The 15,664-nt window shown below is 34.6% G+C and overlaps 1 protein-coding gene across 10 annotated transcripts in view; it reads left to right on the forward strand.

Annotated features, from left to right (window-relative positions):
* The window catches only part of HCFC2 (host cell factor C2), a 60,510-nt gene that overhangs the window by 39,623 nt on the left and 5,223 nt on the right, over positions 1-15,664 (forward strand). For 6 of the 10 annotated variants that reach the window (XM_082349867.1, XM_082349870.1, XM_082349871.1 and 3 more), the window contains 2 exons: positions 243-428; positions 1,064-4,640. In XM_082349867.1, the coding sequence (XP_082205993.1) occupies positions 243-428; positions 1,064-1,378 (501 nt within the window). In that variant the 3' untranslated portion in view covers positions 1,379-4,640. Of the gene's footprint in view, positions 1-242; positions 429-1,063; positions 4,641-7,495; positions 15,251-15,664 lie in introns of those variants that run through there. The other 4 variants (XM_082349872.1, XM_082349874.1, XM_082349868.1 and 1 more) reach the window with 4 other exon arrangements.

Genomic DNA, 15,664 nt, shown 5'->3' on the forward strand with positions numbered 1-15,664 from the left:
TCTTTTTATAACCAGTGATTCTCAACTGGAAAGGCACTTTTCCTCTGGATGAGAATCACCAATTTATGGGCTTAGTTACTTTTGTTTTGGGGGAGGGGGGGTTCATTCCATGTATGAAAGAGGAAAATAGATAATGTGAACTACAACCCTAAAACATAATTCATTCTTTAAAAGTTTTGTTATTTAATGAAAAAATAATTAATTGCATCTTTTCTTTGACTTTTGCATATATTACATTTTAGATAGGAAATGCAGATGTACCTGACTACAGTTTACTTAAGAAACAAGATCTTGTTCCAGGCACAGGATACAGATTCAGGGTTGCTGCCATCAATGGTTGTGGAATAGGCCCTTTCAGCAAAATCAGTGAATTTAAAACTTGTATTCCCGGTTTTCCTGGAGCTCCTTCTGCAGTCAGAATTTCAAAGGTGAGACATCAGGTCAAGACTTAATGATTTAAATTACTGAAACTTTGTACATGAAGTAAAACTATCAGTTTAGAGATTCTTGTTAGTGTCTGATGAAATGAGAGGTATCTAAAAGGGGTAGATTAAAAATTTTTTAAATATTTTTCTCTAATCATTCATGATATTTTTAAGGACCAAAATTTCAAGCAGAATTACAGCATCCAAATTTTACAAAGTCAGGGAAATCTGTGTATGCTTCTTAATATTAGCTTTGTTCTTGTTATTATGGAACCAAAAAGTTTTGTGCTGGAGAGTTTTAATAGAACACATTTAATTGGACTATATTTTATCCTAAGGTCCTACCCCTATTTAGAGAAGATAAGGTCTGCTTTCAGATAAGAAAAATCCCTTTCTTGGGGTAGTACAGGCGGACTTTTAAGCCTAGTTATGTTTTTTAAAAGGGCATGAAGTAAACACTGTAGATCCAATTAAGATTAGTTTTTAAAAATCAACAGTAAAAGTTCTAACATCTAATGCAGTTACTTTAGTGAAAAGCATCTTGTGTTCAAAAGATAGACTCAACATAATAAGTGAGATTAGAGAAAACTTCAGAACTTTTACCTGTTTTTGTTTTTGTTTTTCCCCCTCTCTTCAAGAATGTTGAGGGTATCCATCTTTCCTGGGAACCTCCAACTTCACCTTCTGGAAATATTTTGGAATATTCAGCCTACTTGGCTATCCGCACAGCACAAATACAAGATAATCCAAGTCAGCTTGTGTTTATGAGGATTTATTGTGGTCTAAAGACATCATGTATAGTAACTGCTGGGCAACTTGCAAATGCACATATTGATTATACATCCAGGCCTGCCATTGTGTTCAGGATATCAGCAAAGAATGAAAAGGGATATGGACCAGCTACACAAGTTCGATGGCTTCAAGGTAACAATAAAAAAGCACCTTTAAATTGATTTTTTTTTTTAACTGAAGCTATTGTGATGATTATTTATTAGTAACTGGTTTTGGAGATTTGTCATTTAAAAGAGTATTCTCTGACTGTATTTCTAGCAGTTATGAATTTGAGTTTGTAAGTTGTTCTTAAAATGTATTTGCTCAATTCTAGATCCAAATAAAAGTAGAAAAGAAGCAAAGCCTCTCTGAAAACTAGTATATGAATTCTTCCCTAAAGTTATAGCTCTTTTATAAAGGAAAATAGTAAAATTAAGATAAAAGCTAGAAGGCTTTATTACTCCAATATCTTTTATAAAGGCCATGTAACTCAGTCATCCTAGAGTTATTGAGATGATTCTAGTAACTGGCTGTTGTACACTGTGCTGTCTTATATAGTAAATGTTCTCTACATTGTAAAGGCCCTGTCTTTGAGTACTCCCTCTAACTTTATTCTATATGAGCAGTGGTCCTCTAACAACTATCTTCTACTGGATAATATTTGTAATACTGATTTTAGTAGCCATTTGATTCATTTCTTTATCTACAGTTAGCACAGAGCTTAAGAAATTAAAAAAAGAAAGAGGCAAGTTCAGAAACTCTGCTTTTGAATTTTCATCATTTTCCAAGAATCATGGCAACATACAAAAAGAATAATGGGTTTTCTTAATTCATACCAGGTTGATATATTGGAGTATATTTTTGGCCAAAGCACTTAACTTATCTGGCCCTCAATTTCCTGATTAATAGATGAGGGAGTTAAAAGAGTTTACCTTTAAGGTCCCTTTCAGCAGTAAAATTCTGTATGTTCATCAGAAGTAAAGTATATCCCTAAACATTTCAACATCTGTCTCAATGGATCTAATTTTGCTTTTGCTGAAATTAAAATGTTCATAGTTTAAAATTCAAAGTTAAAGTATGTCCTTCTTATTGAAGAAAGAAAGAAGCACCTTAACTGGACATGAGTTTTGAAATAGTGTTTTAAACATTTGTAAGATTTTTGTAAATGCTCTAAATGTTTTATTTTTGCATTGTTTTTACCTTGAAATTGTATAAACTTTTTTACAACTGAAATATAAGCATTAGACAGCTTACTCAGGTTCCATTACAACCTTAAAGATGCATATAGGCATTATGGATACTCTGCTACAGGTAACTTGTTTTAAACCTTTTAGACATTTCATGGTTCCACTGCCTATTCGAATCTGGAATGAATATACAGAGCAATAATTGCAGAAAAGATATTTCAGACTAAGAGCTGCAGTAACTGCAGGGGCACAGGTCTGTCGTTTTATACCATGTAACCTTATGCCAGTTTAGGTTGACTGAGTAGCTATGTCCTCAAACTTCATGTATAATACTCCAAGCAAAGATGGATTTAATTGTGCAGAATTGATATATATGTATGTTCCAGTTACTAATTTAAAAGTGTATAGAATATTTTAATATATAATTTTTGTAAAGAACTGGGATTTTTATACTACAGTATTTGTAATTAATGTGTCTCACTAATTTTCTCTTGAAGAAAATATGCAAACTGTTAGACACATAATGAGTGATTTCCAAACTCTAAAGGTAAAATAAATGCACTACTGTGGTGTTGTTAGAATACCTTTTTTGTGGCTATATGAATCCTTAATCTTTAAATGTGTACTTTACAAACAGTGTTTACAAGGAGCTTCTCTGGTTTGTTATCCCAGCACCTCCCTTGGTGAGAGCTTCATTCTGCATTTGTTTAACTCATATGCTTTGCTTTTGGCATATGCTTGCTTTTTGCACTAGTAGAATTTTAACTTACCTCATTATTATGTTTGTAATCATTTGTGTAGCTTCCATAATATGTCTGATATAGGCTAAAGAAGTACTTAACCAAAGTTAAAATAAATGGTAAGCAATTTTGCACATATTAAATGCTAGGGTTTGTTGTGTATATGTGTGCGTTTAGCTACAAAAAGAATAAGAATGGAAAGTTATAGTAAGTATGTGTTTCAAGCCCAATCATTTTAATGATCTATTTGCTTTATTAGGAAAAGGTCTGGCTTTTAACCCTTTATTCTCTGCATTAATTAACAATTTGCATCTTGAAGCACTTCTCTTAATGACAAGGAATAAGTTGACTTTAAGCAAAGAATAGAATATTTGTTTGAGTGTGTACATTTATACCTACTTAGTATTTTGTTTAGTTTACTTTGTTTAAATATCTCTTCTTTTCTAGACTAGGAGGTGAATATGAACCTGTGGTTCTAAAATATGTCTTATTTTCTAGAGAGAAAGGCAGTCTTTCTATACCAAGGGATTTGTTAAAATAACAAATGTTTTTACTTTGAGAATCAGCCCAGTTTCTTACCATTTTTTCACATTTGTACATTAAGTAGTAATCACATTTATCTCTTTGATAAATGATTGGTGACTGAAAGACGCCATTGGGAAATCTCTGTGGCTTTGACATTAATAGTTAATATGAGATCATTGAGCTATGTGTTTATGAATAGAATGGATTGGGATAAATAACAAGAGAAGTGCATTTAGCTTCTATGATTTGCACATTTTCTAAGTGAAGATCCCTTTGTGTAGCAGTGGGTTATAACATGCAGGTATCTTTCATAAGAGGATTTACCCTGAGTTAAATTACTTTCTTTACTCCTCCCAGCTGGATAAGCAATTCAGACGTACAAGTCTTTGTGCCATAGTCCTCTTCCTGGACTCTGCAGATTTGGTTCACATAGGTAGTAAAAAGATTTTGCTGTTGCATGCTCTTAGAATTATGTTTTCTAAAGTATTGTATTGGCTTCATTTTAGTTTAGTAAACTGTTTGGCAACTTAACTAGAAATAGGGTATTATAAACCCACTTTTATCTGCATTAAAAGAAAAAAAAACAGGAATAATCCGATTGCATGTATGAGGGCCCCCTGCCCTATAACCCAATTGCATAAATATAATCATCTGTAGGAAGGTGAAACTGTTGATCCATTACTTCAAAGCCTTGTAGACTAGCAAAGATTTGTTCCAGTTAGACACATGGTCTACTATAACTGGGGATATTTTTATTTTTAAAAATTGCAGCACTTGTAGGATAAAAATAACTTGTAACATTGGATATGGAGAGATTATTAGTATTTAAAATTACTGTAGTCATCTGATCATAAATGAAGTAGGTTCAAAATAGACTTGGTCCTTGACCATTTACGGTATAACTGACAGTTATGTTTTCCAAGACTAATTTTAGGCGGTTTTATGTATTGTGTACCAATGACATGTAAAATAAAGCACCTTTTCTACTATAAGCAATTACAGGTGTTATTTATTTTGAACTACATGGAAGAAAAATTAGTGGTGGCAGAGTAAATCTGTAGAAATGCTGATGTTATATCATTCACTTAAAATGATATAGGCAGGCTCATAAAGAATGAACTGTGTCTAAAAACTTGTTTATTGAGTGGATTGTGTTTGGGAGTCATTTTCTGATAGAAATGTAAAGCCTATCTAACCTTTATTGTAACTAAACTAGTATGCTTGAAAGTAGAAAGGCAGATGGCTCCAAGAAACAGACTAAACTTGTTGTCACCTTTTTTTGGTCTTTTTTAGTCTTAATTTTTTTTTTCTTTATGCTTTTCATTTTAATTCATAGCAGCCGGTCTTCTGTCCTGCTACTCCATCAAAATGGCTCTAGCAGAGGTCAGGGATAACGTCTCATTTCCCAAATCCATTGAATTCTTTCATTGTACTTAATCTTGTCATTTGAAACTTTAACCACTCCCTTGACACTTTGACGTTTTTTTAGTTTCTGTGGGACTGTGCTCTCTGTCTTTTTGTGCACCTCCTTCTGTCTGCAGTCCCCTTTTCCACTCCCACCTGTCTCCATTCATATTTTCAAGATTTAGGTAAAGGTCGCCAACCTGCTGAAGCCTTTCCTGACATACTTCATTTCTAGGTAGATTTGACCCCTTTTTCTTATGCCCCTACTGTCCTTTGTTCAATCTTCTGTCATAGCAGCCTAAAAGCTCTTGCGCCCTTACTCGTTAGCGTTGTTATTCCTCTCCCTCTGCCAGACGGTCAGAGACTGGGTCTTTATCTCTCTTCCATATCAGCCATTTAGCTGCTACTTAAATATTTTAACAAATGATTAAAGAAAATTGCACCTGTACATCTCTCTCCATACTCTCACTCCCCTTCTCAAATTGGGTCAAAGTGAGAGGGAGGCTTTGAAAGGGAAGGAGATTTTAGCAGATTTAATAAGCCTCTGGAGGAAATACAAGCTCCACCTTTGTCTTACCCTACCCTGCTGTTACTTAGGTTCCTAAGAGAAGTTCTGGGATAAGTAAGAGATATGTCACATATTTATTAGGCTAAAAGGGATTTAATATGGGTGTATATAGATCTCAAGAGGAATTCTTTGATCTAAAAAGATCTGAGAATTTAGTGAGACCGGTGGGCATTGCTGGATAATGATTTTTAACATTGGATGATCAGGAAAATGAGCTAAAAATATTTCCAAAGTCAGTCTCTCTGATTTCCGTATAGGAAAGCCATGGACAATTGTCTAACTTTAGAAGAAGCTACCTACATATTTAATATGTAAGCACAGGGAGCTGCTGGAGGACACAGAGCACCAGCGTTAGAACTTCACTGGAGTCTGTCAGGTCACTGTTGTCACCTCTAAGCTTACAGGACAAAGGATTCTTACACTACTGGAAAACAGGATGACATTGGCACACCTTCTTTCCAAGTTTCCCAGTTATAACTGGGAGTCCTTATACTTATATATTTCTGTAACTCAGAAAAAGACTTTTTAGAAATCATGCCTGGAAAAACATGAACTACAACATTCTGGGGAGAAACAATTCTATAAACCGAATGATGAAGGAAAAAGCTATACCAGCCTCCTTATTCAAAATAGATCTCTATATCTTCTATTTCTATATCTATATAAGGTAGCATCTAGTGTTTGTTTTTGAGCATAGAGTAACTCTGTCCGCTAGTAAGTCACGGTCCAAGAAATGCCCACCTCTGACCAAGAGGATTATCCATTCCTCCTCTGAAAAGATGGACTGGAAGTTCCCTACGAGCTTGAGGAAAGCTCCCTCCCTATTTCTCTGTTTCTTATTGGAGAAGGAGGACAAAGCTGCAGGTATAATAATTACATCCGATTTAACAAAGCTGTGGGTGTGCCACTGAAGGCATCGTAGCATGTAAGAGAGGGGGCAGGGCTCTGGAGGTCCAGCCAACTGCTTGATCCGAAATCATCCTGCTGCCAGTTGCACTTTAGCACCTCCTGGTGACATTGTCCATTCCAGCTTACATATGGGTAAGATTTTGGGTCTTTTGTAACAAGCAGCCTAGGATTTTTAAAATAGCACAACGATGTCTGGAATTTTCTGAATGTTTGGAACCTAGTTGAAGAGATTGGACCTGAAGGATACACTGTCTGCTCTCCATTTCCTGAGAATGTATTGCCAGCCATTTGCTGCCGGGCCTAGTCTGCCTCTTGCACCACCTCCCTAACCCAAGATAATAACTTTAGCCTGCCTTGTTGGGTACGAGGGATGGATCCAATGTTTCAAGATCTTTTTTTTTTTCAAATTTCTAAATTGTATACCAAATTGTATAGCTAATCCCCTGAATCAGGTGAAAACGTACCTTAACTGTGCCTTGTTTAATTTGCAAAATGGCACTGTTGGTGATGACCCTGGCAAAGATATGATTGAAAAATTATTATGACACTTGTGACCAACCTGGGCACCTGTTATTGACCAATGTGGAGAAACAGTCAATAGCCACCATGCACTTTCTGTATTTTTGGATTGTTTAACACATAAATGCACTATTAGGAGAATGTGCCAAAGGGAATTTGTACTTCGGAAAGTCAACAGAATTCAATAAAGAGGCAGTGTCTCGGTTTATTTTGTGATTTGTATCACTTATCATTTCATTCTCCGCTTTATACAAGTAATTATATACCCAATGAACAACATAACCAACTAACCAGAATCATGCCAGTGGCTGAACCAACTTGGCAGAGCAGTGCTATAATACTGCCATCTTGTTAGATTCTAGCTCTCTGGGAACCTAGTTAACTTCTGTGAAGAATAGCCCATATTCATTCCTTTTTTCATATTATTATGTACTTCTTCCCCACCAGTTACAATAATTGCCTGATATGCAATGCAGAACAGTGGCTGAAATAATCGGATGTTCCCTCTCTTTGTTGATGAAGTTATATCATGTAACCTTATATCCTTTTTCTTTTACAATGTTTGTTGAGAATAAATAAAATGATCACACATGTACTCAATCTTCAGCTTAAGAACTAGAATACCCTCAGATGTGTAGAATTACCCCACTCTGTCTTCCTTCCCCACATACCACATGAGGTAAACATTATTCTGGATTTTTTGGCAGTAATTCCCATGTTTTTATTTATGGCCCTGCCATCTATATTTTGTATCCCTAATAATATATTATTTAGATTTACCTGTTTTTGAACTTTTATGTAAATGGTATCATGCTGTATGTATTCTCCTGTGACTTTTTTCTGACACTGTTTTCGAAATTCTTATCCATGTTTATGCATGTAAGTGTATTTCATCTGTTTTTCACTACTGTATAGTATTCCATTGTATGACTATACCACAATTTATTTATCTATTCCTCTGTTCATGGAGATGTGGATTGTTTTCAGTTTTTGGCTATTCTGAATGATGCTGCTAGTGAGCATTCTGCCAGTTACAATGTAAGCTCCGTGTGGGCAGGGATTTTGTCTTTTTTGTCTGATTTTGTCTGTTTAACACATTCACAATGTCTAGAACAATGCTGGCACATGGTAGATGCTTAATAAGTATTTGAGGAATGAGTGAATTCTCGTACATGTCTCCTGGTGCACATGTGCAAGAGTTCTCTAGGGCAGTTGTTTTCAAAGTATGGTCCAGGGACTCTTGAGGTCCCTGAGACCCCTTCAGGGGAGTCTGTGAGGGCAAAAGCATTTTCATAAGAATACTAAGACATTATTTGTCCTCTTCACTCTCATTTTTCACTTTTAAATGTTTTCCAGATATGTGATGACATCATCACTCTGACAGCTTATCAAGTGTGTGCCTATATAGTTTTGTTTTGAAAATGCCTGTTTTAATTTCTAATATGGTAAATTTTGATAACTATAACCCACATGAACAACAGCTCTTTGAGGTCCTCAATAACTTTTAAGGATGTAAAGAGGTTCTGGACCAAAAATTTGAGAACTGATGCTCTAAGAAGCAGGTTTTACTTAGTCATACTGAACTGTTTTCTACAGCATTTGTACCAGTTAAGCTCCCACTGGCAGTGGTTGAGTGTCATTGCAAACACTTATATCTTAGCAAACACTTAATCTTGACTATCTTTTATATTTGCCAATTGGATGGCGATTGTATAGTATCTTACTGTTGGTTTAATTTGCATTTCCCTGATTACTAATGAAACTGAGTGTTTTTTTGTACATGAATGTGTTTCCTCTTCTGTGAAATACGTATTCATGTCTTTTTTGCCCATTTTTCTATTGGGTGTGTGTCTTTTTTTTTCATTGATTCATATGATTTCTTTATATATTCTGGATGCCAGTCCTTTGTCAGTTAAACATGTTGTATGTATTTTCTCCCAGTTTGTGTATTATCTTTTGTGATTGTATTGAATTTATTGATTAGCTTGGAGAAAATTGATATCTTTTCAGTAATGAGTCTTCCCATCCAAAAACGTGTATTTCTCCATTTGGTTTTCTTTTAATATCTGTCAATAAACTTTAACAATTTTTCTCCATAAAGGCCTTCATGTCTTATATTAGTTTTCTTTCTGGGAGTTTTATATATTTTTTAATGCTGTGGTAAATTTCTTAAAATTACACTTTCTATTCTAAGTGGATGTTGCTGATTATAGATATATTGTTGCTATGTGTTGATTTTGGATCCAGCAACCATGCTAAATTTTTATTAGTTCTAATAATGTATCTAGATGTCTTTCTGAGTTTTTTATATAATCACATCATCTGAAATGGTGGCAGTTTTCTTCCTTTCTGATCCTTCTACCTTTTAAAAAATGTCTTCTTACATTTCTGTACTTGCTAGGACCTGTAGTACAACGTTGAAAAGAACTGATAGTGAACCTCCTTGTCTCAGCCCCAATTTAAAGGGAGTGCTTTCGACATTTCAGTTGAGTATTTTTTTTTCCCCACAAATGGCCTTCATCACGTTAAGGAGATTCTCTTCTATTTCTAGTTTGCTAATAGTTTTATATGAATGTTGAATTTTACTGAATGCTTTTTTCTCATCCATTTAAATGGTTAAATTGGTTTTTCTTTTAATGTTAATGTATTAAATTATGATAGTTGACGTTTTAATATTGAACCAATCTTTAATTCCTAGGATAAACCCAGTTTGATCATGGTGTGTGTGTTTTAATACATTGCTGGACTCAATTTGCGAATATTTTCTTTAGGATTTTTGCCTCTACGTTTGTGAGTGAAATCAGCTTCTAATTCTCCTATTATGTCCTGTCATTGTCTGGTTTTGGTATCAAGGTTATACTAGTCTTATTAAATGAGTTTTTCAACTGTCTGGAAGAGTTTAAGATTGGAACTAGTCTTTAAAGCCATGTGGTCATTAAGAGAAGACTTTATTGATTCATTTCTTTGAGGGTTTTAGCATCATTAGGATTTATTAAATCCTAAATTTAAATCCTAAATTTTGTTAAATTTAATAAATTCTTCTAGGGATTTCTCCATTTCATCTTAGTTTAACTTTTTGATATTGTTATCCTTATTAGCTTTATATCATTTTAGTTTCCACAGCATATGTAGTTATGACTCTTTTTCATTCCTGTTAGTTCATTTGTGCCTTCTCATTTTTTTTCATCATTAATCCTTCCAGAGGTTTGACTTTTTAACCCATTAGTCATTTTCAAAGTGTATTTCCAAATGCTAGGGGTGGGTTATAGTTGTCTTAATCTTTATTTCTTATGTCATTTTTCCAGAGAATATGAGCTATAAGATTTTCTGAAATTTGAGACTAGCTTTATGATTTATCTTGTGGTTTTTATACATGCCCCATGTTTACTGGATAAGAGTGTATATTCCTCAGTTGTTGAGTGTAGTGTCCATTAGGTCAAACTTGTTAGTTGTGCTGTGCAGATCTTCTCCTACTGATTTACCTTATACTTAATTTCTTATTTGCTGAAGAGTCTCAAGATCTCATTATGATAAGCAGATTTCTCAATTTCTCTTTAAGTTGTGTTTGCTTTCTTTTTCTTTGCTTTCTTTTTCTTTGGGCTTTATTATTAGATGCATACCAATTTAGAATTTTTCTATCTCCCTGGTGAAAATTGAATTTTTTATAATTATGTAGTGACTGTCTGTGAATGCTGTTACTTTCATCTTTTTGTTTTCCTTACTTACTACAGCAATGTTTTGGTTAGTGTTTATCTGAATCTTAGATCTTTCTTTGGCCTCACATTTTGATACACACTTAAAAGATACGGCCACAGAAAACATACGGATGGTTTGGTACATCTATTATGATTACAAGTATAATTTGGATTTATTTCTATGATTTCTATTTTTATGATTTCTTATCATATCATCTTTTTAAATTTTTGTCCACTCCTCCCTTATCTTTCATTTTTCATTTTCTTATTCTTTTTTCCCTTCCTCTATTTGTTGGGTTTTTTTTCAATTATTATATTTTTTTCTTATGAGTTCTATTTGTTTTATAAATGTACTTATTTTCCTGTGTAATCTTTTGCTCCTTATTCATATTTTCCATGCTTCTATTCCTTTATACATCAGTAATTTTTCTTGTGTTGATACCAGTATTCTTTGTGGGTGAGTCTACTGCTGTATAAATCGTGTTGTTTTTCATTTACGGTGCCATTTCCCCTTGTTTTGTGATATCTGAAACTTATTTTCCTTGGGAAAAAAGGAATTACTTGAAGTATGGACTGAAATTGAGATCCTTAAGATAATTTGTTTGTTCTGCCAAACACCCAGGGGCCACTAACCTGAGACCACTTTAAATTATGAGCTTGAAGTTTCTCTGATTTCAGATCACAAACCTTGAGGGTTCACCAGTGATTATGAATTCACCGGTGGTGGTGATTTATCCCCCTCCACCCAGAACCAAAATTGAAACAGGCAAGGTTCCTTGCTGCCCACTTCTCGGTGGTGGCCCAGCTAGACTCCAGCCTAAGTGAGCCTTGGGCTTTATGTGCAGTTCCCCCACTACTGGTAGCTCCTGGTCTCCAGAGTTTAACAGAACTCTCATGGCAAAAGCAGGCTTTGGTGCTGGCTTACCTCACAGGTGTCCTGTTTCCACTTCATTTTTGGCGTTTTGCAGATGCCTTATACTTTCATGTCAACTCAGTGGTACATTTAAAAAGATATTTATTTAATACAACTTTACATTGTTTCTTACATTTTGTTCAGCATTTGGTTTTTTAAAACAGGAGTTACTGAAGGTATCTAGACTGCCTTACTCTCAGAAATAAAGTCTAAATTAAAATCCACGTTACTTTGCCCTGATGTGAGTAGGAAACATAATAGTTTGTAGTCTGTACAGAATTGTAGGATGCCTCGTTCTTTCCTTTGTACTATCCTACAAGACAGCACTTTTATGGTGTGGGGACTGCTACTTGCAAGGTTGGAAATGTATAGAAAACCATTTTTTTAAAGTTACATTCTTCCTCCACAGTAAGGAATGGCTCTGCCATTTCCTTAAATGGCTATTAGCCCAAATATTACTTGTGTTCTTTGACTAGTGATTGCTTTGGTCTGAAAAAAAGGATTTGATTTTGGTTTCTTGTAAACCTAATGTTGGGCATTATATATGCATGAGTGGGCCTTCTTGGCATACCTGTCCTAGCTGAAAGGCACTGTCTGTTATGACTTGTCTTTGCCTAGCAACTTGTTTTCAACCAGTTACCCAGTGTTTAAGGTTCAGAACTATCTTTCATTCAGATGTACTCAAACTGAGCCCTGGAAAAGAGGTGCAAAAGTAAGACACAAAACCGTTACTGTTTGTACTTAGAGGACAATCAAGAAAGACCTAAATTACGCCTTTTCAAAAGAGGCAAAAATGTATGCTGTTGTGTCAGAAGTTTTTAATCTTATGTATTTTTGTGGAAGATGGAGGAATTACCTATCAACTTGTACCTTCCGCCCCTAAAAGGCATACATGGCCATTAGGCCTCTACAGACAGAGCCAGCACATATTTTACTGACTTTATTTGGCACGCTCGGTCGCACTAAACTTGGCAAAGGAGTTCTTACAATACATTGCCTTGCACAGGTATCTATTTAATATGCAGTGCAAAAGGAAATTGTCTCTGGGGTAAGGTCAGGGAAAGCTGTAACTGTATTTCTAGGCAAGCTTGTATCTCAAAATGTGATGCCCAGAAGCCAGAGATATGAATCCATACCAATGCCATCTGTGGCCTATGGTTTGAAAGGATTCTGCCTTATGGTTTTAAAATCCTTAAAATCAGGTACAAAAAGCAGCATAGTCTTGAAAGAAATATCCATGGGGCAATAGCAGCCAGCATATCGGCTATTACAAACCGATTTGGGGTGGTGCTATTTTCCGTATTTGATGATTAGTACAGAGTTTTTACAAAAGTTTTAAAGGCTTTCCTGATGAAGTTTAAGCTGAGACCTGAAGGATGAGTTGGCCTTACCCAGGCAGAAGGAAGTATATGTGTTTGTTTAAAGCCATGGCAGGGGGGTGGGAAGAAACAAAGAACACGGCACAAGGAGCCAAGGGACCAGGGTGGCTGGAGCAGAACGAGCAAGAGGAAGCTAAACTTGGTGAAATTAAGCAAAGTAACGTATCTAGCTCTAAAAGAAACCATCAATTAAAACTGAGTATTTTTTAGACAGTATAGTACAACTCTTTGAAAACAAAGTTAGTACGGTTGTTCTGTTTTTTACTCATGAGCACACTATATGACTTAATGTGAGTTTAATGTCAATATATATATATAAATTATTACATAAACTAATAAATTGTCTAATTCAGGGATACCAAAAATATGCATTTAAAATAGATTGGCTTTGGGAGTTCCCTGGCAGTCCAGTGGTTAGAACTCAGCGCTCTCACTGCCAGGGGCCCAGGTTCAATCCCTGGGTGGGAAACTAAGATCCCACAAGCCGCATGGCGTGGCCAAAAAAATAATAAATTAAAAAAAAATTTTTTTAATAGACTAGCTATCAGTATAGATCTCATCCAGTATCACTTATTTGAGTGACTCAGAAGTGTATTTTATCACATAAAGCAAGAAATATTGTCTTATTTTGGACTGCTGATAAAAGTTTCCCTAAGAGAAAATATATGTTCCAAAAATCTTGCACTGCAAGATTTCATTCTTGGTAAATGGTAGAAACTATTTTTTTTTTTTTTTCATTTTTCAGGCCTAATTGATATGCAAGAAGGCATGTTTTTGAAGAAAGGAAAATACTGCATAGATAGTGTACTATAAGAGGAAAAGATATACAAATAGCTTAAAACATCATCATACTCAAGCATATGACACTAGGAAGGTAGCATTTAAAAAAATTTTCTCTGGACTTAAAGCATCTCCGTTTATAATGAGGTAGTGAGGGGACAGACAGATAGAAGCTAACAAGTCCCTTCCTTCTATGACTTAATCACTGAAGCCCATTTCTCTCTTAGATACTCATAAAGCAACACATACAAAATTATTTTAAAAACTAACTTTTAGGTTAATGCAGGAGCTTACATACTTAAGAAGTTCCAGTGGGGAAGAAAACATGACATTCAGTTACATGCATCATAGCCAGGTAAGAAGGCAGCACTACTTCTCACATGCATAAAAGGGGATTATGGACCTGACACGTGCAAATTGCCAATGTTCTTTCAGAGTATGAAGCCCGTATAATCCAAAATTGACCTAATTTTACCTACTCTGAAGTTTTAGTACTAATAGCAAATTATTAAATTTAGAATTTCATTTTGGTATATACTGATATACATTTTAAAGTTGTCTAATTTTTTAATCTTGTTTCTTAAACATAGCTCAATCTTTAAACTTTAGAGAAATAACCTGATAACCAAAGATCAAGTGCTTTTATCAGTTATATAATGACATACTGCCTGGATCAAATGTAAGATATTTCAAAAATACAATTATATACGTATCAAAAGCCTTAAAATTTTGCATATCTGTTAAACCTACAATTCTACTAATAGAATTTATTTGAAGAAAACAGTCATGGATGTACACAAGATTCAATGAAGTGTTGTTTATAACTGTGAAAAGATGTATATAGTCAAAATGTCCAATAGAAGATTAAATAAATTATGTTTCAGCCATACAACAGAATAATAAAGAAATAAAAGTAGAAGACTATGTAATGACCTGGGAAAGATGTTCACAATATATTAAGTGAAAAAAGCATGTTACAAAACAGTATGCAAGTATGAGCCCATTTTTATAAAAATATACATATTTAGCAAAGTAAAAGGACAAATCATATTTACCAAAATATTAACATTGGTTGTTTTTAACATAGTAGGATGATGGTTGGTTTTGCTTAACCACCCTTTTTTGCCCATTTGAATTTTCTGTAATGAAGATTATTTTTTAAATGGGAAGGCAGTGAGGGAGTTATTAACTTCAGATTATCCCAGTTGTGCCCGCAAAAGCTCCTTCTGGCAAAGTAAATGTTTCTGTCCAGCCTGTATCTAGGAAATTGCTTCTCCCTTATAAATTTGAGTGAGTGTCCTTCCAAGATGACATTCACTCAAAGTGCCTTTTAGGCAAACTATACAAGAGCAATTGTTGATTAAAAAAAAAAAAAAAATGACTCAATTATCACCAAAAAGAACAGGTGAGAAAATACAAATCCTCACTTTAAAAAGGCAACAACCCAAGTACAATACTAGTAAATTATACAAAGTTACATTATCTAAATTTAGTTTATTGCAAAGATCAAGACAGCACGCTAGAAGCTGGAGATTTCTCTTTCGCACCATTCACAGCACTAACTCTGTTCTTCACTTCATTCACTCATCCATGCAAAAAAGCTCTGTATACACACAATGATGTCTGACATTTCTTGGTTCCCATAGCATAATAGGAAACTTGACATTTCAATTAAAAAGGTAAAATGAGGACATTTACCATCAGACTATGAAATTCCTCTTCTGGAAGAGGATACTATATAGTATTTGAAGATATGCCTTTGGAAAAATCATATACAAAATGAAAGGGGCACCATTTCAAGAGCACTAGGACTACATTAAACTTAATGAATTCCAACACTCATAATAAT

The sequence above is a fragment of the Balaenoptera borealis genome (genome assembly GCF_965194805.1).
Source record: "Balaenoptera borealis genome assembly, chromosome: 13".
Lineage (NCBI taxonomy): Eukaryota > Metazoa > Chordata > Mammalia > Artiodactyla > Balaenopteridae > Balaenoptera > Balaenoptera borealis.